This window comes from Podarcis pityusensis, assembly GCF_964106645.2.
Source record: "Podarcis pityusensis genome assembly, chromosome: 7".
Classification (NCBI taxonomy): Eukaryota; Metazoa; Chordata; class Lepidosauria; order Squamata; family Lacertidae; genus Podarcis; species Podarcis pityusensis.
In genome coordinates, this window is record NC_138031.1 from 37,610,097 (window position 1) to 37,637,407 (window position 27,311).

At 42.3% G+C, this 27,311-nt stretch overlaps 1 protein-coding gene across 2 annotated transcripts in view; it reads left to right on the top strand.

Annotated features, from left to right (window-relative positions):
* The first annotated feature begins 266 nt into the window (after positions 1-266).
* NSMAF (neutral sphingomyelinase activation associated factor) overlaps positions 267-27,311 on the top strand; it is a 38,744-nt gene continuing 11,699 nt past the window's right edge. For both annotated transcript variants that reach the window (XM_081013341.1, XM_081013340.1), the window contains exons 1-19: positions 267-420; positions 11,099-11,188; positions 11,290-11,368; positions 11,461-11,528; positions 11,629-11,665; positions 12,764-12,814; positions 14,144-14,215; positions 15,342-15,389; positions 15,482-15,534; positions 16,236-16,365; positions 19,830-19,901; positions 20,488-20,596; positions 21,734-21,910; positions 23,177-23,256; positions 23,868-23,958; positions 24,046-24,109; positions 24,667-24,718; positions 26,133-26,253; positions 26,972-27,103. In XM_081013341.1, the coding sequence (XP_080869467.1) occupies positions 365-420; positions 11,099-11,188; positions 11,290-11,368; positions 11,461-11,528; positions 11,629-11,665; positions 12,764-12,814; positions 14,144-14,215; positions 15,342-15,389; positions 15,482-15,534; positions 16,236-16,365; positions 19,830-19,901; positions 20,488-20,596; positions 21,734-21,910; positions 23,177-23,256; positions 23,868-23,958; positions 24,046-24,109; positions 24,667-24,718; positions 26,133-26,253; positions 26,972-27,103 (1,582 nt within the window). In that variant the 5' untranslated portion in view covers positions 267-364. The remainder of the gene's footprint in view (positions 421-11,098; positions 11,189-11,289; positions 11,369-11,460; positions 11,529-11,628; positions 11,666-12,763; positions 12,815-14,143; positions 14,216-15,341; positions 15,390-15,481; positions 15,535-16,235; positions 16,366-19,829; positions 19,902-20,487; positions 20,597-21,733; positions 21,911-23,176; positions 23,257-23,867; positions 23,959-24,045; positions 24,110-24,666; positions 24,719-26,132; positions 26,254-26,971; positions 27,104-27,311) is intronic.

The window sequence follows — 27,311 nt, forward strand, 5'->3', positions numbered from 1 at the left end:
GAGAGCGCAGCGCTTGGGCCTAAAGTCACTGGCCAGGCCGGAGGGGGAAGACGAGGGCGCAGCGACAGCGTAAAGCTGAGACACCGCCGGCCTTTCCCCACCGGAGGGCTCTTGGTTTCCGAGGGCCAAGCTGTGGCTGCCTTGAAATCCCCGCGCGCGGCCCAGGAGGCGGAGAGGCCCGCCGCGGCCGAGAGAGGGCAGGCGACGCTTGGCAGCAGCCCAGCCCGAGCCGAGCGCCTGGGACGGCGGCCTCTGCAGTATAAATGGCCGGCGCTGGCACTGCGCGGGGCCCCTGGCGGTGAGCGCGCGGCGGCGTGCGCGCTACAAAGGAGCTGCCCAGCGGAAGCGGCGCCGACTCGCCTCCATGGCCTTCATTCGGAAGCGGCGGCAGGAGCAGCAGCAGCTCTACTCCAAGGAGAGGTGCGTGAAGCGCCCCGGTGGGCGAGCTTCCTCCCCCGGCCCGTTGTCAGGGAGCGGGGCCGCCCTTCGCAAGCCTGGCGGGGGCAGCTCGGGGGGCGGCTCGGGCGTAATGCGCTCCCCGGCCGGCTGCTCAGAAGCGCCCCGGAGTCCCAGTAAAGCTCAAGCCGGGCTGGCGAGGGTGGGACGCCTGCGATAGAGAGCCACCTCGGTCCTTGCCCCACGGTTAGGCCTCGCCCTCCCGGCCGCTCAGACGGGGGGCGACCAAGATGCGAGGGGGCGGCGAGGAGGGCGAGCGAAAGCGGCCCGCTTGGGCAGAGCTGCGAGGGGGCGCGTAGCGCCCGCTGGTCCTGCATTGCTGCGAAGGCGGCCCTGCGACGCGGAAGTCGAGCGGGGCTGCTTTTCTTGGGGCACCGCAGTGCCTGCTCACTGCCGGCTCGGCTCCGAGAGCTGCAAAGGATGCGCAAGGTGCGGCGAAAGCAAGTTGGGGGGGGGGGGCGTTTGCGAGGGCATCGGATGGCGCGGCGTGTTTGGAATAGGCTTCCCTTCTCGCGCGCAAACCCCGGCCGCGTAAAATTCCGCCCGCTCGCCTTCGCTTTTTTCTGCTTACCAAAAAAAGAGCAACTTTCTCATTTTCTATCGTTTGGGACGGGTGTTCCTAGCGGTGCTTTGAGTAGAAAGTGACAGGCCAATAAACTTTCGGTTGTATTTACTGGTGTAACTGGGAGCTTTTGAGTGTTTGTATTGCTCCAGGTGTGATCAATTTGTTCCCCGGCTTTAGTTTGTGCGAGACCTGACTTCCGTAACCGGGACTGTCATGCAAGGAATGTGAAGCATTTGAGCATGTGCAGAATGCATTTCCCCTCGTCACTGAGTAGCTGCTGCAACTTGTGTTATAAACTTAGGATCATGGCTCACAGACAGGCATTTTTGGGGTGAGAGGCATGAGAGGATCAGATACATGTCCATAGCTGAAATATAGATTGAAACATTAGGCTAAGGACATTTAGTTGTATTGGATATTAACTTTTTCATAAGTGTGAAAATATTTGCCCAATGCTTGTCAGCTATTCTAGGACCTCATTGCACATACCGGCCAAAACATTGGCATTGATTATACCCTCTCAACATTTCATGGATGAATAGATAAACAATTATTTCAATAGTGGAGAACTTAGGTTGGGCTTTGGTACTGTCTGGTAAGGTCAGGGAGATGGGTCCATAGTGTCCCCTAGTTGGAGAAAGGGGAGTTAGAACCAGTCACAGGCCAGGCACAAATGGGCACTTAGGGTTCATACATCTTGTCATTTAATGGGGGTAGTAAACTTTCTGTACCTCCATTAATTCTTCATTCACCTCCAGATCACTGCCTTCCTCCACTTCCCGCTCCCTCAGTCTGGATTTTCTCATACCTGAGATACTATGACAAAAAAAAAAAAAGAATCTTAGAATTGTAGAGCTAGAAGGGACCCCAAGGGTCATCAAGTCCAACCCCCTGCAATGCAAGAATCCTGCCCACAGCCATCCCTGGGTGGGCTTGAAGCACCAGCCTTCTTGTTAACAGCCAGACACACCCACTTGCACCACAGGAGGATAGGGTATTTTCTCTTGGATTTAAACCGTGTTTTAGAATGATCTTATGCTTATTGTGTTAATATTTATATGCTATATTAATATTTAAAGTTTAGACTCTTGTGTTAATGTGAACCACCCACAGGGCATGGTTAATGGGCAGGCAGTAGATATCTAAATAAATGTCAGCTGACATGGTGGTGGGACCCTAAACAGGAGCACTCCATACTGCAATTCTTTGTTGCAGGTCCTGCTTGCATAATTGGCAGCATATGGTATAATGATAGGGGGTTGCAGCATGATATTTTGCATTAGAAAGTTTAATGGGACTTCCAAATCTGCACGCAGTTGTAGTCTTAATAGTGTGTCTCTTTCACTGCTATGCAACATTGTTCTGTCCCAGCACCAGGTATGTGATTTTGCCTGCAAGTAAGTCCCAATAACTTCCATGGGCCTTAAAAACACGCTTTGGTTATTTAAGATGCAAGGCTTCCAGAGCAGATAGTGTTATTCCAAGTCAGGCTTAATCTATGATGTTTTTCTAAAGATAATAATAATAAATGGTACAATGGAATAATTTATTCCCTTACCGCACCTTCCTCTTCTCCACTTTCTTTTAAAAAGCAAGCTTAATATGTTTAATACTTCTGTACAAACTTCAGGTTACCCCAAAGTACGAACATATATCTTAGCTTTTTAACTGTAAACATATCCTCCATATTTGTATCTTGCATCATGCCTTACTGTATTTTCAATATGACTTTTTGGTTCCTGAAATTCATTTTGATTGTGCAGATAAAATATAACAGATAGACTTCTACAGGGTATGTAGCTAGTGTGTGAAAATAGTCAAGATCGAAGGATCCTCAGGCATGCACCTCCAGACGATGGAGACCTCAGGTGCCATCCTGGCACCCAGGCATATTCACTTGGTTGCAAATGGCTGATAGGTGCAAAATACATCTGGCGCCTGGCGAATTTCAAACGCTCCTTCTGTGGTTCAGTGCTTAAGGTAAGAAGCACTGTGTAATGCAGTGGGCTATCAAGGATGGGATTTAGAAAGCCCCTTCTGTCCCAGGTGAAATTGGAACCATTGGAGCAAGTCCTGAGAAGGGCCATTTCTAACAGACTCTTGTCTGAACCTCTGCAAAGCTACTGCTTAAAGTAGATGCTTAAGTAGATAAATCAATGGTCTGACTCTGTAATCAGCTTCCTAGGACCACATTTACTTCTTACTGACTACTTGAATAGACTGCTGCCTAAACTCTCTTCCTTGAATCTGTGCAGACTAAAGGGAAAATCTGTACTCTGACTGAAGCTGGCATTTTTGTGTTTTGTTTGTGGGTAATCCCATAGTTGTACTAAAGGGGGATTTTTCACTGCAGATTGCAGTTTGTAGCTTGGGCCTCACTGTTTGTGGTTTCCCCACCTACGCGGGGGAATGCCTTTGTGTGAAGACTCCAATACTCCCTGCAATTCCTTTCTGAGCAATCATGCTGGAGGAGGCGGCGGCACTGGTCACATGCAAATGTTTCACAGATGAAGTTTCTGATGCAAAAGCATCTCTGCATTCTTAGCGTTAACACAGAGGTCACCAGCTGCTCAAACTTAGAAGAAATATCACATGGGTATGAGACAGTGGAAATGGTTGAGGAAGAAAAGGATAGGTAGGGTGGAGCTAGAACATTATGAAAAGTAAGTTAGCTGTCAGCTTTGGGGGTGGGCTATCCTTCTATATGCGTTTAATTTTCTGCACCCAATTCCAGAAGAAAACACTATAGGGTGGGGTGGGATTAAGGGTTAGTAGATCTCTTCTGGAAAGAGCCGTAAGTTATTGACAGTTGTGGGCTTTTTAAATGAGAGTTTTTAGGACTGAAGGAAATTTCTTTCTTATTTTGCTTGAAATTTTCCATATCTTAGAGTATACAAAGTAAAATGCTCTGGGCAGAGTTTAATTGCATTTTCTACAATGTATTTCAAGTGTTTGTTACATTTATGATCTTACAACAGCTCCCTGCATTACTATCTTCCTATCGCAAAGGTTGTGGGTTGCCTAAGGTCACAAAGTGCCTAAGATGAGCTGAGCATTGGCACTGTCCGGCCAGCTGTATATCTTTAATACATATGCGACCTGCAACAGCCTGTTGCATTGGGGTTAACCAGTTGTGCCCTTTTCCAGAAAGCTCTCTTCCATTCCCCACCACCCATCGTTTTTCATTTCCTCCCCTTTAACATCCTATGGCCACTGAACATTCTTAACCCTCCTTATCGTGTGTGTGTGTGTGTGTGTGTGTGTGTGTGTCCCTCCTTAGAAAAGCCACTCCAACATATTTTTGTACTTCTTCAAACCTAGGGGTTCCCCAAGCCATGGCATGTACCCTACTATTGTGTGGATGGTGCCCACTCAGAGAATTAGTCCGCTCTCAGTACATCCATAACCTAACCTATAATATCTAATGAAGAACTTTCAAATCATAATCATCAAATAAAGGGCATGAGGCCATGCAACAACATTTCAGACCAGTGTAAGAATTGTGCCCTTGGAAGTAATAGAGTCTGTGTAGCCACAAATGCCTGGAGGGTTGTCCTTTTAATTCTTACTTGGCAAGCTAAATCCGATATTTGAGATTTGCAGATGCCTTATATACACACTGTTAACATTTATTTGTTTAGGTGATTTTCTGTATTGCTTTATGCCCCAAAGAAGTCTGAATGTGGTTTACAGTATTATAAAACATGCCAAAAAAATACAACAACAAAAAATTCACATTTTGAAGCAGCATGGAACAATCAGATAAGATGCTCTTAAAACATAAAGACATACTAGAACAGTAATATATGAGAGTCCATAATAACTGCCAGCAGACTTAAAGAAAGAAAGCAGAGACTACTAGCCCTACCCGTCCAATATGCAAGCCTGCCTTTTGTAAGTAGCGGTAGCACTCTCACTTCTGCTGTTGTATCTCCAGTTTAAACTCACAATAAAAGGTGGGGCAAAATTACACACTTCCCATCCCTGGTGCTCACTTCCATTCCCTAAGGAGCACTTACAATCATTCTTCCCCCGATGGTACCCAGAAAAACAACAGCAATCAAAGGTAGTGAATGTGCTATAGCCCTTGGTGGAACCCAAAAGAGTTGACTTCATATTAAGAAATATACAGCTTGTAGGTAAAGGTGCCTTGAGTTGCTTGCAGTGAGAGCATTTAATAAACAATAGTAATAAGTATCACTTATTGTGTTCTCGAAGCTACAAACATGAGTCTGACCAAACTGCGGGAGGCAGTGGAAGACAGGAGTGCCTGGCGTGCTCTGGTCCATGGGGTCACGAAGAATCGGACACGACTAAACGACTAAACAACAACAACAATAAGTATCACCTAGAAATGTGTTGGTATACAGATTTTCAGTTCTACCCATGAAAGCTTATACCATAATAAGTCTATTAGTCTAGAATACTTTTTGTTGTATTTGCTCTTTGCGGCTGTACACAGGGGTTTTTTTTTTTTATGATAATAGGCTACCACACTTTCCCCTCTAAATCTCTTACATTATCACTAACGATAGATTATCACTGCCAGATGGTGTGATTTGTGTTCTGTTTCCTGACAGATTAATCATAATATTTCAAGATCTGGTTGCTGGCAGAGGAAAGTTTTTTATATTTGAGCAGGATGGACATTTGGCAACAGACTGCTTAAAAGAAACAACACCCAGTGTTCAGCGCGAAGTAGTCAGCTGCTGAAACCCCATGAAACCTCTGATCTAGCTGCTTCCTTAATACTTCATGTGCCAATGTGTGGTAATTAGAGGATGACTTGTCAGTTGCTGTCTCAGTGCAACTTAGCAATATTTTGAATTAGGATGTGGATCCATGCATCTATAACAGGCATCCCCAACCTGCAGCCTAATGTTTTGGCCTACAACTCCCATGATCCCTAGCTAACAGGACCAGTGGTCAGGGATGATGGGAACTGTAGTCTCAAAACATCTGAAGGGCCAAAGGTTGGGGATGCCTGATCTATAATCTCAAATCCTTGTGAAAGTTGTGCTCCAGTCCAATGTGCAGATTTGTTTTTTTACTGTTCCTTTCATGGTATGGAAACAGTGGGTGGAAGACAAGTTTGCTATGTTTTACCTCTCTACTATCAGGGTCATCATGCTTTTGAATACTGCCTAGTTTGCAAACTTCCCACAAGCATCTGGTTGGCCACTGTGAGAACAGGATGCTGGACTAAATGGGCCATTGGCCTGATCCAGCAGGTTGTTCTGTCCTTGCGTCCTTGAATGTTCATTCAACTAATGATATAGTCAGAACTTCTTGAAGGCCCAAGTACTGCGGCAGGTAGCCTTCTCTCAGTCTACACTAAAGGATTTTTTGCTTTGGATGATTGGAAAATAAAACTTTAAAATGACCTGGAAATTCTGTAAGTGCAGTGAATACTATCCTGAAAAACATACTTTGTTAATAAATGTACTTTATTAAATCCATCAAATGGAGTTCTTCGTTTTGTATATTTATGTAACTGATAATATTATGCGGTCATTGTTTCCCTTATGCTTATGGTTTGAATGAAAAATGACTGTGGTTTGCTCAGATAAACTTGTACTTGTCCGTGCTGCTGCTTTGCTTCCTGTTTAGAAATCTCAACGGCTTATTCTTTCACATTGAGTGTTGCGGCTATAGTGCCACTTGTTCCTTAAAAGGCAAAGCACAATGTGAGCGTGTGTGCATGCATTCACCAGCCTTGTAAACAGGCCCACAAAACTTCATAGGGTCACATCTATATCACACATTTAAAGTACATGGCTTCCACCCTTTTCCTGAAAAAATATATATTTGGAACCATAATTTACCCCTCACAGAACTACAGTTCCCGACACCCAGCACTATAGTTAGTTCCCTGGATTCTTTGAGGGGAGCTCTGTGCTTTATATACCGTATTTTTTGCACCATAACACTCACTTTTTTCCTCCTAGAAAGTAAGGGGAAATGTCTGTGCGTGTTATGGAGCGAATGCCTACGGATGACGGGGGGATCTGCTGCAGTCGTGAGCAGAGGATCCATGGTTACAGCCTGCACCAAAAAAATAACGCACCCACTGTTGCCTGGGGCCACAATGGTGCAAAAACATGGTTACAAAGCATGGATCCACATGGATCCTCAGGATTTTTGCATTGGGCTACCCCAAACTCACCGTCAGATCACATGTTGTTGTTAGCCGCCCTGAGCCCGGCTTCGGCTGGGGAGGGCGGGATATAAATAAAATTTATTATTATGATTATTATGATTATTATTATTATGTCTGTGGCCGCAGCATGAACCACAAAAATCATACATCCACTGTTTTGTTTAGAATATTTTTTTTCTTGTTTTCCTCCTCTAAAAACTATGTGCGTGTTATGGTCGGGTGCGTGTTATAGAGCGAAAAATACGGTATATGGCGTGGATGTTTCCTGCCTTGCTGGGGTCTGGCAGAAGAGAGATGGAAAGCTCCATCCCTCCTCCAGCAGCCTGCTACATTTCCCTGCTGGGTGCAGAGGAGGGACAGAGTGTTTTGTCCCTTCTTTGCCTATCCATTCACTTGGGCTGCATGAGTTTCCTTATTGCCTACGGCTATTGGGTATGTGCTTTAAAAACAAGGCTGGTGTACATGCACACTTCATCATCCATACCTAATGCCATGAACAGAAGTTCAGAAATCTATTGTCAAGACATATGACAAGAAATTGGTAGTATAGAAAGTAAAATTTCCATCATAATCTGCTTTTTAAATAAATAATGTGGCAGCCTGTTCACTAAATCAAGGGAGTTTATCGTATTTGTTTTACCTTTCTTATGCACTTCATCTTCCATAGTATTTTCACCTGGTTCTATAACTCATGTCTTTAAGAAGCCAGAACTGGAATGCAATCTTGAGAATGGCCCTAAGTGCAGGTACCATATATTGGTTCATACTAAACAGCTTTAAAAAGAGAGAATTGGATTTGTCCAATTTTCAAATCTGAAATAATACTTCGTGTTAAATTAGGCCTTAGAAAGGAAGGAGACTTGATGGATGAAGATAATTTCATAATTCACTGAAGCTTTAGAGTCTGCATATTGATTAAACATTTAAATTAAAGCCAAGAGCCCAATCCACAGCCTAGCTCTTATTGAAGTGTACCTCGTTTAATTGAGTTTACCTGCAGGCTAAGTAGCACGGTTGGAAATTGGTTCCACTAAAATCCATGCATGTTTTCCATTGGTGTATATCTTGCTTTTAGTCGAAGTAGTTTGGTACAGCTTGGACTTTTCAAACTCAATATGATCAGCATGGGGAGGTGAGGGAGTTGGGAGGTCTGGTGTTAGACCAGACTTGGCCGACATCTGCTTACTTCCTTAACTTAACTTTCACCTTTCTGATTCTACAAGCCTTAAGACTAATTCATGTAATCTCATCTATCACATGTTTACTGCCACTTTCGTAATAGTCTGTTATTTGAAACTGGTGTTAATGGGCCTGTCATTGCAAATAATTCATCTTCTTGCAATGGAATGATATGTCTGTTGATGGAAGCAAATTTAATGAACGATGATCACCGGGTGGCAAGATGATAATTTAACTGGTAGTAAGACTTGGTCATTTTAGTGTTTTAGGAACATAGTGCTGAATAATTCCTCAAGTAATTTGATAGGGTGTTTGTTCCCAAGAATCTCAAGAGAGGATAAGCATCTCACCACACAGATAAATGGAGGAGCCACTTAGCAATTCTCTGCAAGCTACTCTTCGTTACCATGCAATGATTTATTCAGTACCTTGCGTTATTATTGTCTATTCATCTTGTGATTAGAAGTGAGAGAAGCTTCAGTCATATTATAAACCCATGTTGTTCAATTTCTGCTTTCTCTTGCTCAAATTATCCAAAGCTGAGCTTTGCAGTGTTTATGGGACACCATCTGACCTCTGAGAAGAAAGACAAGAGCAAAGGATTCAGACAATTCTAACAGCTCTGCAGCATCTCCTCAGTCAGATGGAATGGAGAGAGAGAGAGAAATGTGTCTGCTCCCAATTTCTTTATATAGATCTTGTTAAGTTGTGGGTGAACATATCAGACGACACAGCGATTCTTCAAACAGCTCTTGTTTATTCAGAGGCCAGAACAGAACTGAGCTGAAGGGCTCAGTCAGCCTGCTTATATAGAGCTCCAGTATAACGTTACTGTAGCAGCTTTCTAAAACTATCCAATCACTGAACGTCACTTTCGATCCTTCATTTGCATAACTATCTACAGTATCCCCCTGCTGGCCCAGGGTGAGAACTTCAGTACATAAAAGATCTTGACTAGCATAGGAGACAGAATGGACCTTTGCAGGGGCTTGGACTAGATGACCTTTGGGGTCTCTTCCAACTCTGCAGTTCTATGATTCTGGATCCAGAGAAGGCCTCTTCAAAGGAAGATGCACCTCTGCCTCTTTCAAGGCAGTGGGAATTACTTCCCTCACATGACTGCATTAATTATGCCCTTGGCCCATCCAGTCAAGCCCTTTGTATTAGATATTACCAGCCATAATGGGAAGGGATCAAAAGGACATATAGTTGGCCTCCCTGCTACACACAGGAGAGTGTCTTATATTCTCTAAACAACAAAGAGTTTTGTGGCATCTTAAAGTTTATTATGGCATAAGCTTTCAAGAGTTTTCAGATGCATGAAATGTTATCCTGAGTTATAAGTATATACAGCCGTATTTTGGAAATCAAACGGAATCTGTCCTGGAAGTCCGTTCGATTTCTGAAACATTCAGCTTCCAAAGCTGATTGGCTGTAGGAAGCTGCAGAAGCCCTGTCAGACGTTCGGCTTCCAAAAGAACATTCGAAAACCAGAACACTCACTCCCAGTTTTCGATCGTTCAGGAGCCGAAACGTACGAGTTCTGGAGCATTCAAGAACCAAGGTACTACTGTACACCCAGTTTTGAGCCTATGTGTGTGGTGGGGAGAGGGGATTGCAGACTGAGGTCAGAAGGCAAGGAGATGTCTGCACTGCAGTTTTTGCTGCAACAAGCTATAAAGTGGCCATCCCTTTGGAAATTGATCTTTCATGTGGCATGAAATATTCGAATGCTGACTGTGATGTGTGTGAAGAGTGGCTGTGTTGAAACAATCACATCCCTGCTTAATAAACAATGGCTACCAGCTTTGGCACAAGCCAGAACTTAAATCAGCTTTGCAAATTGAGGTTTAAAATCCTGGCTTTTTCTGAAGCCGCTTAATCAAATTTCCCCAGTTCAGATGAAAAAGGAAACTGACCTATGGTGATCTGGGAACTTGCCTTGTTTGGTTGCTGTGTGCTGCAAAGGAGCAAGGAAGGAGCTGTGCATACAGGCGAAAGCCTTGTGTGTATCTGGACTTTGCAAGCTGAGTTGTGCCCATGCAGAGTCCTTAAAAACAGGTATCAGGATAATAGACTTTCCCACCTATGAAGATCATAGATAGTGGTTAACTACAAGCTTTTCTTTTTTTACAGACTTGCCTGGCTTAATCTTATATATGTGACTGAAGGATGGCCCTGCTCCTGTTTTTTGGGAGCTGCTCTGTTCTCTAGATTAGACTTTGCCAACCTGGTGCCCTCCAGATGTTTAAAACTGTAACTCCCACCAGCTCCTTCTGAAATGTGGTAGCTGGCTGGGGCTGATGGCAATTATGGCGAAAAGCTATCAGGAGAGCGCAAGGCTGCTGATGGTGGTTGGAGGGTCTGAAGTGTATTTCGTCAAGTCTTCGTGAGTAGCCAGAGGTTGGCATCCTCCATTAGCAGAGGACTTCACAGTTACGGAGTCCATTGCCCCAGGGATAACTCTGTGTGTGTTAACAAATGCATCCGAAACAGATATGCCATTAAAATATAGATTAGCTCTTTCTCTAAAAACATTTTTCTTCACGTTTGCATGAAAGCTGTGGACAAAGTAAATATTTTCTGAATGGGTAGGGAACCTGTGCAAAATAGCCACTGGCGAGGGATCTTAGAAATTGTAGTTCAACACCACCTGGAAGGTTACAGGTTCCTCACTTAGTAAAGCGTAAAGTGCTGTGATAGTCAAATAATAATAATTTTGCTTTTATTGTTTGCAGGTTTTCCTTGCTACTCCTTAATCTGGAGGAATACTACTTCGAACAGCATACAGCTAATTACATTTTTAACAAGGATGGCAGAGAAAGAAGGTACAATAGCACTTCCATAAAACTGAGAAGACTGGAGAAGTTATGGTGTTACATCTGCTTAGAATTCTGCAATAACTTTTAAATGTTTTTTCAACTCTTAGGAAAATCAGGGGGTCATTAAAAATCTGCTCAAAATCAGTGATATTTGAACCTGATGAAATAAGCCACCCCATTATTAAAGTAAGTACGTTAGTAACTGATGGCAATGGTTTGTGGTCTGCTTCAGTTTCAAAACAAAATAATTTAATGTATATTTATGTAAATTCCTATAGATTCCATTGAGAGACTGCATTAAAATAGAAGCACCAGAGGATAGTGATACAAATGATTTCTATGCAGGGTATGTGGTTTTTTGAAAGCATTTGTCGATAATTTTTCCTTTTCTTTTTAGCTTGTGGTTTTAATTGGTGTGGTGATTGGTTTTCACATCTGTGTTTTAGGGCACTCCCTGGACAGATTTCTATTTTATCCAATCAGGTAAGTTCCTCATTCTCCAGAATTTAGTAAAGGGTTAGGTGCAACAGAATCCTAAACTCATTTAGTTTAGGATTCTGTTGCACTTAAACTCATTTAGTTGAAAATCAGCCTAACCAGGGACTTGCTTGTTGTGTGGCTTTAAAAATACATATACATCGTATATTGCAATCGCAGTCCATCATGTCAATTTGTGGGGAAACCTACGCGTAGCAATGTTTTTAATGATAGGGTGTTAGCTGTTAGGTAACATTGACATACAAATGAGTTTATTCTGCTGCTGAATAAACCTGACAGAAAATATATTTGAACAGAGATATCAGATAAATTGTGGTTGTGAATAATGGGAGGGCACACATTAGAGCTACAGGTAAGATGACTTATCCAAAAAAAATGCAGTTCATGTAACCATTAAAAGTCTTCTAATACTATGATAACTGAAAAACAAAAATGGTGGGTGGGAGGAGATTGAGCAGGAGTGGCAGGATGTGGGGGGTGGACATGGAAGTCTTCTGCATGCAAAGCAGTTGCTCCACCCCTGAGCTATGAGACTTCAAGAGGAAAATAACCAACTGGCTAACACCTGTTGAGATGGTCTCTTGACAAGGAAAGGTATGATTTAAAAGTTTTGTTTAAATTTATTTCAATTTTAACTTCTGAATTAGATGGGTTTTAGAAATGGCTTTAAGAAGATAGGTGATGGGAGGTGCATTTCAAGTAATAGGAAGGGGAAAATGTAAGGAGGAATAATTATAATAAATATAATTAATACAATACAATACAATACAATACAATACATTTATACCCCGCCCATCTGGCTGGGTTGCCCCAGCCACTCTGGGTGGCTTCCAACACGTATAAAAACATAATAAAACAATCGGGTTTGGTAAGTGGGGGGGGGGGAGGGATGAGATGTTGAAACATGGATGTAATTTTACATTATGAAAGAGAAAGATGAAAGAACATTTAAGGACAGAAAACAGTAGCATTTGGGGAACAACAAAGAAAGACAAATACGAGAATTTATTCTAAATATCGTTTTTTAAAAATTCAAAAAACTGTTGCCCAAAAGCACTCTCAATAAACTATCCTCTTTCTTAGGCTTTTCTTACGAAAGAGCAAAATGTCATTGCACCCTTTAAAATGGAAAGAGTGAGTATATATTTACCCTGCTACTTGCATGCAAATATCTTAACGTCATAAAGCCTGTTGTTCCTGAAAGAACAGTAGCAGTAAGTTATTTGAGGAAGTTCACTAAAAGAAAGCAAAGACTTGTGTTTGAGCGAGAGAGAACGCAAATATGTAGCATTAGATGGCACTTGCCTTTGTGAATTTTTCTATATTAATAATTACAATATGAAATTTATACAGATGCTGGTGCCTATTTAAAAAAAGTTCATGGGAAATAGATGAATGGTGTTTGTAAAGGCATTTGTTTTGTTCACCAAATACTGCAAGCATGAGAAAGAGTTTGAAGAAACTAGGGGGCTCGTAAAACAGCTAATATAGATCCTATATTGCTGTACAGGGAAATAAAAATATTACACTGAAATATAGAAGGTCAATGTACATGTGACTTGGGTGCCTGCTTTATCTGAATTGAAATCATAGAATTATAGAGTTGGGAGGGACCCAAGGGTCATCTAGTCCAACCTCCTCCAATGCAGGAATCTTAACTAAAGTATCCATGATAGATGCCCACCCAATCTCTCCTTAAAAACCTTCAAATATGTTAGAACCAGTTGTAAGGGCAGTTCAGGTTACCCACAAGGTGATATTTGTAACTTCCCCATTCTGTCTATTATTGCATGAAGTGCACAAAGCTGATATATGAGTCCCTTGTACATCTTCTCATCCGGAAACTTCCATTCTCTGACATTTGAATGGTATAGTCAGCTTCATGTCAGGTTACTTGCAAAGGGGTATTTATGCGTATGACATCATATGCAACCTCGTGAAAACTCTTGCTTTGTAGTTCATATCCTAATAGGAACAGCCTGAAAATCCTCAGAAGAGAGCAGCCCATAACTCGCAAATGCAGCTGGTAGCATCACTGCTGTGCAAGTGTAACAAGTTCACAGGCTGGAGGACAAGCATGCTTTTCTAAAAAGAATATACAGACTCAGACCATTGGTCCATTTAGCTCAGTATTGTCCATGCAGAGATGGCCAAGCTGGTGCCTTCTACACATAATGGGCTCAAACTCCCATTGCTCCCACTGTCATGGCCTGTGGTCAGGGGTGATGGAAATTGTAGTCCAGCAACCTCTGGAGTGCACCATGGTGGTTATCCCTGCTCTATCTGGAGTGTCAGCATCTCTCTGACCTTTCAGGCAGGAGTCTTTGCAGATTCCTGGGACCTTTTGCATAAAGAGCATGTTCTGGACCACTGAGCTGTAGTTGTTTTTCCTAAAAAGTCCGGTAAGTGGGTGTGACCCCTGGGTTTCAGTGTAATTTTTAATGGTTCACTTTTCTTTGTTAGGGTAAAACTGAATACCTATTTCAACTGGACGTTGCTGGGAAAGTTGACGATGTTTTGCATACCCTTCACCAGGTGAGAATGCAGTTTGACATGATGGCAAATGGCAATTGTGCATTATTTTGGTACCTACAAAGGAGCATAAAATCCCCTTTGTAGTAAAAAAATATTGAGCAGATAGCTCATACAGGTGCAAATAGTTCCTCCTCAGACAAGTTTGTTCTTGTCCATAACCGAATCTTGAACTACAAGCTTTCCTGGTCCAGGAAATGGCCGTAGCTGCCATGCCAATCTCAGCTGGTATGTGGCACTTCTCGCCACTGAGGCTACCTAGGCCTCCAGTGACAGAGCTAGATCCAGAAGTTATCTCCAGACTGCAAACCTCCAAGGAGGGTGGGTCCCCATCCAGAATAGGCAGTTGACCAATTTCTTGGAAATGGGGACCACTCACCCTCAGTACCTCATTCTTGCCAGGATTCAATCTCAGATTGTTTTCCTCGTCCATCTCACCACTGCATCCAAGATGCGTCCAAGCACTGGCCCATGGACTAGACCAGGGGTGTCCAACAGGTCAATCGTGATCTACTGCTGGATCCCTGGGAGGTTTTGGTAGATCACGGTAGATCGCTGACTCCCTTTCCTTAGCGGTGGTAAAATAGAATCTGACCATGCCCTGTCCTCTATTGTTGCACGATCTCCAGAACGGAAGACGGAGTTTTCTTAGGCTGATTGTTTCCTTAGCGCTCTTTCGGTGAGCAACTTTTCCCCTTTCTCACTAATAAAGCTCTGCAACTTTGCCCTGAACCCCTAAAAAAACAGGACTTTCCTCCCTAAAAAAAGCTGAACAACTTTGACCTGAACTGTGAGTAGATTGCAGTCTCTTAGGAGTTGGCCGTCTCTGGACTAGACAATGTCTCCTGATTCAGATGTTAAAGAGAAATAAAGCTGAGTGTCTCAAGCATACTGATGCTGCCTTGCCCTCAAACCTATAATGAGCGCTCCCAGAGGATTCATATAGGTATTAAATAGTGACTCTTGTGGTTGTGGAGGCAGCTGTTCCACAGACACCTGCCTGGAGGTGGAAATGAATCTGGCGCAGAAGGCTTTTCTACAGGCCTGACCTATCCCTGGGGACTTCAGGTGCATTAGATAGATCTAAAGAAACTCTTTTTTAAATCTTCTGGCTTTTATTTTTAAACAGCTGTACAGGGCATCTCACCTGGACAAACTGGGGGACCAGGCTGCTATGGTAAATATATACTATGGATGTTGTATTAGTGGAAACTAATGTCTTAGGTTCTTGTCCAAAATGTAATGTATTGTTTCCTTTTTTCAAATTAGATAACTGCTATATTGCAGTCACGTTTGGCCAGGACACCATTTGATAAGAACAGGTATGCTTCTTAATATAAATAATTCACATCATAAAAATTCCTTGCTTTTGAATTTCATTTCCTGTTTTTAGAAACCATCTGCATAGGATGATGTAAGGCAAATAGTGTGCTAGCAGCAGGAGTCATCTGCTTCCTTCAATGCTTCCCTAACCAGTTACACACTAGGCCAGGCTTCCTCAACCTCTCCCTCCAGATGTTTTGAGACTACAATTCCCATCATCCCTGACCACTGGTCCTGCTAGCTAGGGAACATGGGAGTTGTAGGCCAAAAACATCTGGAGGGCCGAGTTTGAGGAAGCCTGCCCTAGGAGTTCCCCTGTTCCCCTTCCCTCTTTCAATATTTTTTAAGTTCTACACATTTCATATGAATGCTGGAGTAAAATAATTCATTATTGAGACCAGAGAAAATGTCCAAATATGCCTAAATGTGAAAAATGTGAGGCATCCTTGTTGCTTTGTTTTATCCTGAAAGGAGAAAAAAATATTCTATAAATTCTGCAATGCATTATGTGCTGAGGAGTCTTCAGGTTATTGCAGATTATAAAGGTGAGGTAAAGAGAATTATTATTTGTTAATAGAAATTAGAAAATTGAAGTGAACTTTGTCTTTTAAAAAACACATTAAGAGGTGTGAAATAACCCAGCTAACCTTTAGCAGGTGACTGCATTGAACAAAATAATTGTAGTTTGTTCCTCTTCTAGATTTCAAAATGTTTCTGAAACGTTGCATATGGAATGCAAAGCTGAAATGGTCACTCCGTTGGTGACTAATCCAGGACTTGTATGCATCACTGATGCAAACTTGTATTTCCAGCCTCTTAATGGCTACCCTGTAAGTAACCTGCACTAAAAATTTCCATCCTGCTGTTCTTTGAACCATGAGCAAATAACTGTCTAAAGTGTCTCAAAGTGCTTACCGTAAATTTCGCTCTATAACACGCAGATTTTTTCTCCTAAAGAGTAAGGGGAAATGTCTGTGCGTGTTATTGAGCGAATGTGTGGACCCTGGCGCTGACTCGCCGGAGCGCAGGGGCAAAATAGGCAAAAATCAAGCAAAAAAAAGATCGGGCGGGCGGGCGGAGGGAAGGGGGAAGGCGGAAGCTTTCCTGCATTCTGCCTCAGGGTCTTACTGCCCACCCGCTTCTGTTGCTGCGTTTGCTCAAACTCAACAAAGAGCAGGGAATCCCCTGTCCTCCTGGCAAGCAGAGGGTTAAGGAAAGGATCGAGTCCTTCCTTCTAATTCTTTCCTAGTCACACTGCGTGCAGGCTCCAGCCCACCACTTCCTCCTCTCCGTGCTCTAGGGACTCGCAGGCAGCCGAAAAGCAAAAGCATGCAGGTGGGAGAGAGAGAGAGAGAGAGAGAGAGGGCTGGCTTGGGGGGGGGGGGGACTTTTGCTTTACAATGGTAGGTTTCTCATTTCTTTTCCAAAAGCAGAGAGCCCTGCCCCCAGGCCCCCTCCAAATTACAGCTTCTCCAAGCAATGTACTGCTGGAGGGAGACAGTATGCTTGTTTGGAAGAGAAACCCTGCTTCCCTGCTCGTAAGTAACAGCAGGCTGGATTGCAGAGTGAGACATGGAAATCTCTGGATTTATATGCTGTATATCAAATATCTTAATCTATACTTTCTACACGCGGCTGGTAAATCAGAATCTCCTGAGCCAGGAGGATTACAGCATCTCTCCTCTCCCCTTCATTAAAAGCCTAATACTCTTCTTTGAAGTATAACGTGAGAATGTTTTTTATATATATTTTTTAAAGTTCTTTTCCTCATTGTGCGCTATACACTGATAATTGCTGCCACAATAACAATTGATTGAAAATGGAATTTAGTCTCCCCCCCCCATAGAGAGCTGTTCTTCAAACGTTTAGCCTTAATACAGTGGCTGATGTAATACCCTTCTGCTTCACTAGGCATTTTATATAGGGACATTAAAATTGATTTTCTATATCTTGGCAGATGAAAAAAAGTGTGTTACATGCCCTATTGCCCAAAAGTGTGCAAGCACAGAGCAAAGGTTGCAGTGACAGAGGTGGCCAAAAAAGAAATACCGTAAATAAAAAAGAAATCATACTTCGTATATCCTGTCTGGCTTGGGGGGGGGGGGCTTTTGCTTTCCTTCCCTCCCCATTTAAAACGTGGTGACAAAGCACGGATCCACATGGATCCTCAGGATTTTTGCACTGGGTCACCCCAAATTCACCATCAGATCACATTACATGTCCATGGCTACAGTCTGTACCAAAAAAATCACGCACCCACTGTTGCCTGGGGCTGCAATGGTGCAAAAACGTGGTTACAAAGCATGGATCCACATGGATCCTCAGGATTTTTGCATTGGGCTACTCCAAACTCACTGTCAGATCACATGTCTGTGGCCACAGCATGAACCACAAAAATCATACACCCACTGTTTCATTTAGAATATTTTTTTTCTTGTTTTCCTCCTCTAAAAACTACGTGCGTGTTATGGTCTGGTGCGTGTTATAGAGCGAAAAATACGGTATGTGAGGTTTTCCTATGAGCCACACAAGTGAGCATCAGGGGCAGCCTTGATGGATCTCTAGCTTGAGTCTGTGGAAGTTTCCAAATTCTCAGTTCTGTTTCTCCATAATTCAAAATTCACATGCCAGGGCTAAGTTTCTCCAATGAAAGCTGTCACTGTGCCCATTTTGAATTTCCAGTTGGGGAATCATACCAGTCATTATATTTCAGGTAGAACAAGCGTGGGGACCCTCTGAGCCTCCAGATATTGCTGAACTATGCCTCACATGCATGATTGTTGGCCATGCTGGCTGGCATTGATGGGAGCGAGTTCAACATCTGGAGTCTCAAAGGTTCTCCACTATGGAGGCAAATAGTGCTCTGCCACTCACTGGTGGCTTACTGAAGTTCATCCCTTCTTGTCTCTCCTCCACCCTTTGAATATTTTTGTAGTGTGTAGAGGTGGGGAATCCTAAACCCCTGGCTTCTGTTTGAGCTCTGAGTTGGGTTACTACCAGTTGAAGTTAGGATATAGATTTCAGGTTCCACTTAGAAATGTCACATTTTCAGATGCTTCATCTAGTGAACATTACCTTCAACTTTTTGTCTGTTACAGATGGGTAGCCGTGTTGGTCTGCCATAGTTGAAATAAAAAAATTCCTTCCTGTAGCACCTTAAAGACCAACTAAGTTAGTTCTTGGTATAAGCTTTCGTGTGCATGCACACTGTGTATCTGAAGAAGTGTGCATGCACACGAAAGCTTATACCAAGAACTAACTTAGTTGGTCTTTAAGGTGCTACAGGAAGGAATTTTTTTCTTTTTGTCTGTTGTTGATGTTCACTGATTCAACCAGAATGTTAAAGAAGTTGAGACTGTTAGCAAACTATAAATACCACAATTCCTCATAAATGAGGCACACTGTGCTGTCTTGTTTCTTCGTTTTCAAATCAGTATGTGTAGTGAGCTGTTCGCTTATGCCATTGGGTGTTTCATCTATTACAGTCAGATTTGGAGTCCGTGTAAAATGGTGGAAATGGATTCTTAATCCTTAGTCACAAGTTTGATTTCCCCAGCCAACAAACAGCTTATCCATCAAACTATTTCAAGTTGGCCTTTCTTGGAATGCATATAGGTAACCTAGGTAATTAATTACAAATGCAACTCCTTTGCAACTAATAGGCTTTGATTTTGATTTGATTTTTAAATTCAACTATTTATTTTTTTCATGTAAAATCGGCTCTGGATAACAATGGAATATAGAGGGAAATTCCCAATCCTGTAAAATGGAGAAGGTTTACCTAAGCCCAGGGGTCAGAAGCAGCCCTCAAGGCCTCTCTGCCAGGCCTCTGGGACTTCCCAGACCACACCCACTTCCTTTCTTCCCAGGCCACAGCCCTTACCAGTTCTGCTTTGCAGCCTCCTTGGGTGTTTTTGCCTGTCTCAAATGAGTCCTTACATAGTATTTTCTTGCTTGAACTGGCTAGCTCAATTGGTTAGAGCATGGTGCTGATAACATCAAGGTCTTGGGTCCAATCCCTATACGGGACAGCTGCGTATTCTTACATTACATAGATGATCCTCAGGGTACCTTCCAGCTCTGTGATTCTATAATTAAGGAACTAGATTACACAGTACTAAGCCCAAATTCACATTTGTTGCGCTGCCTAGTTTTGCCTCAGGCCCCACCCACCAATGGCATGTGGCCCCCAGAAGCTTGCGTGGTGGAAAGGCAGCCCCGCCACTGCTATAAACAATGCATGCGGAAAATTGGGAGTATTATATATATTTTTGTTCTGTGCATTTCGTTACAGAAACCGGTGGTTCAGGTGATGCTACATAGTGTCAGACGTATCTATAAAAGAAGGCACGGTCTGTTGCCGTTGGTAAGAGTAAATTTTACTATTGTCCCTTGGTCACACAAATGTGCTTCGTTGTTTAAACTTGCATCTTGACATTCCAAAGAGAACACTTTTTGCGCCATCCCTCAAACTGTGGCTCCAGTTTGACATTCATGTTGGCTTATCTGTGTCAACCGTATGATTGGGGAATAAAGGTACCTGGTTACAGTGCAGTTGCTCTGTAGTTTATGGCATAGCAAGTCCTATCATGGATTAAAGCACGTCATATCATGTTGCAACGTTCATATCTATTTCATATTTCTATAAAACCTATGATAGCTCTTGTGAACAAATGTGTTGAGCAGAGAAAATTTGACAGAAAAAATTGAAAGTAGCAACAATTGCCCTTCTAGTAAAAGCATAGTAGGTTTAAAACTACGTTATATGCTGTACCTTTCATTGGTGTATAGAGAATAGCTTGTATTCCTCTGACAAGCAAATTCTAATATTATGAGGACAACAACAAAAATACCAGAGGCTTTGCTTCACCTGAACTATACTGTGCTAGTATCCTGAATTATAAAGCTACCTGATGAACTTTTTCACTTCTGTCTCTCTCCAATTTTGAAAGGGTCTCGAAGTATTTTGCACTGAGAACAATCTGTGTTCGGACATATATTTGAAGTTCTACAACACTCAGGACAGAGACAATGCCTATTTCTTCATGGCAACATATTTAGGTATAAATAACTGCTCTCTTTGGCAAATTGGGGTGTGTGAGATAAAGTTTGTCTCGTGTTTGTTTGTTTTGTTTTGTTTTGGTATAGGTTTAAACTTGAGGGGAAGTTAAGTGTGTATTATTTTGGAATGAATGTGAAGTTGGAATGAAATTAACGCTAACACATTGAATTAGAAGTTGTTTTTGGCTTTGTGGAGATCTTTGTGGAAAATTTTGAGCACCACCTTAAAGCAGTAATGTGTAGGATAAGTAGTAGAAAGCAATTGGACATTTGCAACTGGTCAAATGCTGCCTTACGTTGTAGGGTGAGTAACAGTAATGTGAGTTTCATAGAGAATTTTGCATTTGATTTTTTCAAATGAAGGTTAGGGTAGTATGTATCAGAAAAAATTCCAATGCAAACCAATTTCCCCCCAGTGCATATTACCTAAGAGAATGATCAAAATTAGAATGTTTATATTACTTGTATTTAGTAAACAAAACTAAAAACTTTGATGATGTGAAGCCTGCCTAATATTTATTTGCAGTTGGCATGCATTGTTATCCATGAACGTATGAAAGTGGAAAAAATCCCTTACTCATCACCGACAAACATCTTCCTACATACAGAACTCCTAACCTGTATTTTCCTACAAGAGTGCTGCCCCAGGCTTCTGTTCCCTGTTGTAGCCTTTTATCCCTCTCTCTTCTGTCCTTAAGTATTGCCATCTCAGCCTATCTGTGTCTGCTTTCTTTAGTTCCCATTAAATGCTACTTTGTGAAGCCCTTGCCAAAAAGATTAAGGGAGTGGAATCGCTGTCCGACAATATATTGTTCTCACTGTCATGATTCCTTTCTTCCCTGCCCCCACGTTATCCTTCTTATTTCATAACTGGGTGCACATGCTATAGAAAGACCAGGAAAGACTTGTTAGTGAATTTGAGGGAGATTGTTTAATCTGCTCATCTTGGTGGTCAGTGAACAGTTTGTCAGTCCAGTGGTCTGCCTTGCTTCATGAGTGATGACTGAAAGCCCTAGATGCCTTGAAGGATAAGTGTAGAGAAAACTAATAGTGCACCCGTTAGGTATGCAATGCTTCCAGAAGAGTCGTTTCAAATGGCATTTATCTCTCCTCTGCTCTCTGTTGTCTGGTGTCTAGAGAATCATGTTACAGAGCACACGGCAGAGAGTTACATGTTACAATGGCAACGAGGGCATATTTCCAACTACCAGTACCTCCTTCACCTCAACAATCTGGCTGATCGGAGCTGCAATGACCTCTCCCAGTATCCCGTGTTTCCATGGATCATAGCTGATTATTCTAGTTCAGAATTGGGTAAGAACCTGTGTAGAAGAACAAGAGCAAGGAATTGCTAGTTTCTTTTTCAAGAGCGAATGTCATGGGATGGTGCAGAGCATGCTTCTTGTGAATTCTGATTCTTACGTTGCCAGAGGCTGCTTCTTATTCCAGACTCTTCGTTGCATTGCATTCATCTGTCCATGGTGTCAGTGGTGCATAGCACTCAGTTAAGTAGTTGCTCGGCATTCAGTGGTTTAGTGTACTTCATATAAGGAATATGCAGGTTGTGTCATGAAAATTTGAAACGGAATCAGCGAAAAGGTGAGGGTCAAATGCTAATGATCATAGTACATGGAGCTAAGCAGAATTTGAGTAATCCAATAAACATTGCTGCATAGCCTCTGTTCATTCGGCAAGGCTTGCACAAAATCCAGTGGAGTTTGAGATCATTATCAACAGTTTGGGGATACCTGTGTTTAGAACTTTCAAAGCATGTATGTTAAGCTAAATCTGCCTTTGCCTCAACTTGCTTACCTCAGGAAGAGTAAAACATCTGTCAAACCATTTTGGAGAACTATTAACTTGATTGATATAAATGCTGTTTTGTGATATTGAAGGAAGCATAACTGAGTTTACAATTTCACAGACAGGCTACCATTCAGAACTAAAATGGCTCCAAAAGTAAAATGGGTATCTTAATTCTCTGCCTTCCTGATTTGGTAAACTTGAGGCAAACCCAGATGTACGCATGCATAACCAAACCACTGAGCGCAAGCTTAGCAAAAAGCAGAAGTGTGGGGATCTCCTTTGTTCACTAAATGGAGTATGCTGTGGATGAAAGTGGAATCTGCCCTCTTTCTCCTGCCTCCCCCTCCCTTTATCTTCAGGTACTTTGCTGCTTCAGTCTTTCCTCTCTCTAGACTGGCTCTGATTCCAGGAGTCCATCAACTTGGTGGGGTGGAGAGTCTTCAAAAGCAGAGAAAGCGGGAGAGAGGGATATTTTTGCTCCCATTCCACTGCACTCCATTTTGTGGTAAAAGTGGATCCTTATTCTTGGTTCATAGTCAAACCAATGAGTGAATGTTAGTGAACACATGCGTGTCTTGATTTGTCCCAATTCCTGCAAAATGAAACTTGCAGTTGTGATTTTAAAAGATTAAGGGCTAATATGAGAAAGTTGGCAGTTGGATAAGATTTGCCATGGTAGTACTTTTCCAAATGCATTGGAAAGGAGAAAAAAAATCACTGGCCATTGCTGTTTAGTTGTTGCAGAAGATTAATTCTTTTGAACTCTTTTTGTAGACTTGACAAAGCCAGAAACCTTTCGGGACCTCAGTAAGCCAGTAGGTGCACTAAATAAAGAAAGGCTGGAAAGGCTGTTGGTATGTATTTGTTTTCTGTGATTTTTTACACTTCGTATTTTTTTTAAAAAACCCAGTTGATCTAGTGCATTTCTAAATATGGACAGTTATGTTATAATGGATGAGAAATATTTCATGTTTCAGTAAAGTTCAGTGTATTTCCTATTGAACTGCAACTTAGTATATAGAATTATTTGGCTCTGACCCTTCCCTTCCCTACCCAAAGCAGTTAAGCCACCTGTTCCTATCAAACTGCAGGATCTAAACAGCATTAAGTGTTTGCCCAATGTTGACATGCTTTGATATTTGCACAAAGAGTGGCAGGATCCACAGAGGCAGCAGATCCGGCCTCCAAGGATGCATCATCCACTGCTGCTCCCTCAGTGGCAATAACTTCAACATGTTCCTTGGAGGCTGGATTTGCCCACCTCCTCACCTCCCACCCCTGTTTCCAGTGTAGAGCTTCACATACACCCCTCATACTTCTTCCCTGGCTGGGGACGGCACCATTTTGTGGCTCACCTCAGGCGCCAAATTGTATTGGGCCAGACCTGATTCCCAGCCTCTTAACAAACCACCAAAGGAAATTGTCACTGAGCAATTTTTCTCCCTCTCTCTTTCTCCGCTGATAGATACGTTATCGGGAAATGCCAGAACCAAAGTTTATGTATGGGAGCCACTACTCGTCACCAGGTTATGTTCTGTTTTATCTTGTCAGAGTTGGTAAGTCACCTGCCAAGGTTCTCCTGAGTTTGTGGTCGTCAAGCTTGACTCATCTGGTGTGATATCTGAGCTGTCTTGCTTCCACAGCACCAGAATACATGCTTTGCTTACAAAATGGAAAGTTCGATCATCCTGACAGAATGTTCAACAGGTTTGTTTCTTGTATTTTAATGGCATTGCTGTGTTTTTGTTGAGTATCTTAGTACCTATCAGGAGGGGTAGAATAGCACAGGGGTGAACAATGCCTCATTTGCATGCAGAAGGTCTTGTTTCAGTCCTCAGCATCTTCAGATAGAAAAGGGAAAGACCTTTGTCTGAATATGCCGGGAAGCCACAGCCTGTCAGTGTGGACAAGTACTAAACTGGATGAGACAGTGGCCTCACTCTGTATAAGGGAGCCTTCTGTTTCCAAAGTTCCTAAGTATTACTTGAAGGTTGAGGAGCTTATTTTAGTCTCTGTTATGATCTACCCTAATGGAATTATTGTAATCCTTTTATGTATCGGTGTTGTTTTTTGTGTGCTGATACAGCATTTGATATATTGTTTTATTTGTGTTTTGATTTTGTAGACTAAATTTTTGCATGGCTCCTAAAAGATTAGGGGACAAAAAATAAATAAATAACCTATTTTGCTACCAAAATCTTGCTCTGAAATAAGACATATCTGAAACTTTATTTTTGTTTTATTCTCCTGCTATTCATATCCAGTATTGCAGAAACCTGGAAGAACTGTTTAGATGGAGCAACAGACTTCAAAGAGGTAAAGAGCCTCCAATACTTCCGTTTATGTTAACTTGCTTCCATTCTTCCTCTGAGAGCCAGTGTGGTGTAGTGGTTAAGAGCGGTAGTCTCGTAATCTGGGGAACCGGGTTCGCGTCTCCGCTCCTCCACATGCAGCTGCTGGGTGACCTTGGGCCAGTCACACTTCTCTGAAGTCTCTCAGCCCCACTCACCTCACAGAGTGTTTGTTATGGGGGAGGAAGGGAAAGGAGAATGTTAGCCGCTTTGAGACTCCTTAAAGGGAGTGAAAGGCGGGATATCAAATCCAAATTCTTCTTCTTCTCTTGCCTACTGAGAGTTTGCAGCATTCCATTTTTAAAAGTACAGAATGCAGAAACAATTTACAATAAATCAGTTCAGGGCCTTATCAGAACCATTGGGATGGGGCCACAGCTCAATGGTAGAACGCATGCTTTGAATGCACAAGGTCCCATCTTGAATCCCAGCATTTCTGGTTATAAGGATCAGATTATATGGGACCTCTTCATGACTGATCTGTAGTCAGACAATAATACTGAATTACATGGACACGTGTCCCAATTTGGCAGAACGCAGCTGCTTAAACTTGAAACCTGGCAGAGCACCTTCATGATCTCAGTGGTGTCTGTTGACATATTATGTGTAGGCTGCTGTTTATGATAAGCCTTCTAGACGACTTTAATCTAGTAGATTCTAGTAGGTTCACTGGCAAAACCATGCAGGCCACCTGGATTCTATTTTTAGGTCTGAATGCACTTCCGGGATCTAGGTTAGGAGTCTGCTTATGACCAGGTACGCCTGGAGTGCAAACCAGCAGCAATATAAGGGCATCTTGGCATCAATTTTTCCTCTGCAATTTGTAGCAGTACATACCTGTATTGTGGCATTGAACTATACTTTTCCCTACTGGCCAGTGAACTATAGTGGGAAACTTGTGCAATGTGTCATCAATAAGTGTTCCTAAATATTGCAGAGAAGACGGGAAGAACTTGCCAGGGATGCAGTCTTTGGCAGCATTGTCATATTTTGCCCACAATCTGCAGTTCCAGTCCATGTTTATAAGGCGACCTTTATGCTGAATGGGACCCAATTAGGTTCTGGATAGTGGCCAGTGCTGATGCTTGTTTCCTCTTAAGTGGTGGTCTGTACTTGGCAAGGGAGCTGAGTCATCCAGTTCTGCTTGATGCGTAGGTTTTCTGTTTCATTTTTCAAATCAAAACCCAGAGCAGCGAACGTAAGTCAAGCTGTGAGATACCTTTTGAAACACTGAAGTCTGTTGTGTGGTCACATCCAATATGATTTTTTCCCCCCCTGTGTGCTAAGTTTGGAAACACTGATTATAGTTTTTAAGTTCCGCATCAGTAATAATAATAACAACAACACAATCTTGTTCCACACTTTTTATTTATTTTTAGTTGATTCCTGAGTTCTATGAAAATGATTCCAGTTTCCTACTGAATAGTCTGAAATTGGACTTGGGGAAGACGCAAGGAGGAAAGATTGTGGACAATGTAGAACTTCCCCCTTGGGCATCGGGTAAATAGAATTTTGGAAGCACTTAATAATCTGCTTTGGAGATCTGCTTTCATTCATCTCAAGAGCTTGGGAAATAGTCGGTGTATTTGTACCATTCCTTCTCCCATGTATCCAGAGTAGTTCTTTTCATTATTTAAATACGATGGGTGAAATCCGGTTTGTGCCTTTGCACTCACAGAAGGATCTTTTGATCTAGCTGATGACTTCAGTAACAGCAGAAAAGAGGCAGTTTTTGCCAGTTCCCTCTCCCACCTGCAACCATCAGGGTGGAAGGTGACATGGAGGGGGGAAGACGATGGGCAAATTGGCCGGAATCCCCTCCCTCCAGGTATCCACTGGATCAAAAAGAGCAATCAAATGAAACTTTAACACATGGCATGATAAAAGTTTGTAATTTTGTCAGGACAAGTTATTCGTTGTTTACTGTTGCAACAATTGTTTTCTCAAAATTTATCTTCTGTACCATGAAAATAAATAAAAACATTTTTAAAAATCCTTCTGTTACTGCAAGGCCACCAAAAGGATTCCACTGGGTATGTTTAATAAAAAGTTGTTGTATCCTGAAAAATGATTATTCGAAACATGTCTGAAGTGCTGATTAGTATTATCACCCAAGGCTTCTAGTGAGTTCTTTCTTTTAAAAAAAAAGCTGAGAGGGAAGAGGGAGTGGGGGTTTTATTCTCACTTAACAAGGAAACATTGGCACCATCTCTTTCAGATGCTGATGATTTTCTCCAGAAGAGCCAAGACGCTTTAGAAAGCCAGTATGTGTCAGAACATCTCCATGAATGGATTGACTTAGTGTTTGGCTACAAGCAGAAGGGAAACGAGGCCATTGCAGCTCAGAATGGTGATTCCCCCCTACCCCACTTTTATAAAAAGAAAATGCAAATGGATACTTTAAACTGTTAAAATCTGTGGTGGTAATATCAGGGTTTTTCATGAAGGAACACGGTGTGCAGAGCATATCAGTTAGGAAATTCTTCTATGTACGCTGTAAATTATAGCCATGATAAAGTCAGATGTGCGAATTTTTTTAAAAATAAAGTTAGTTGAAA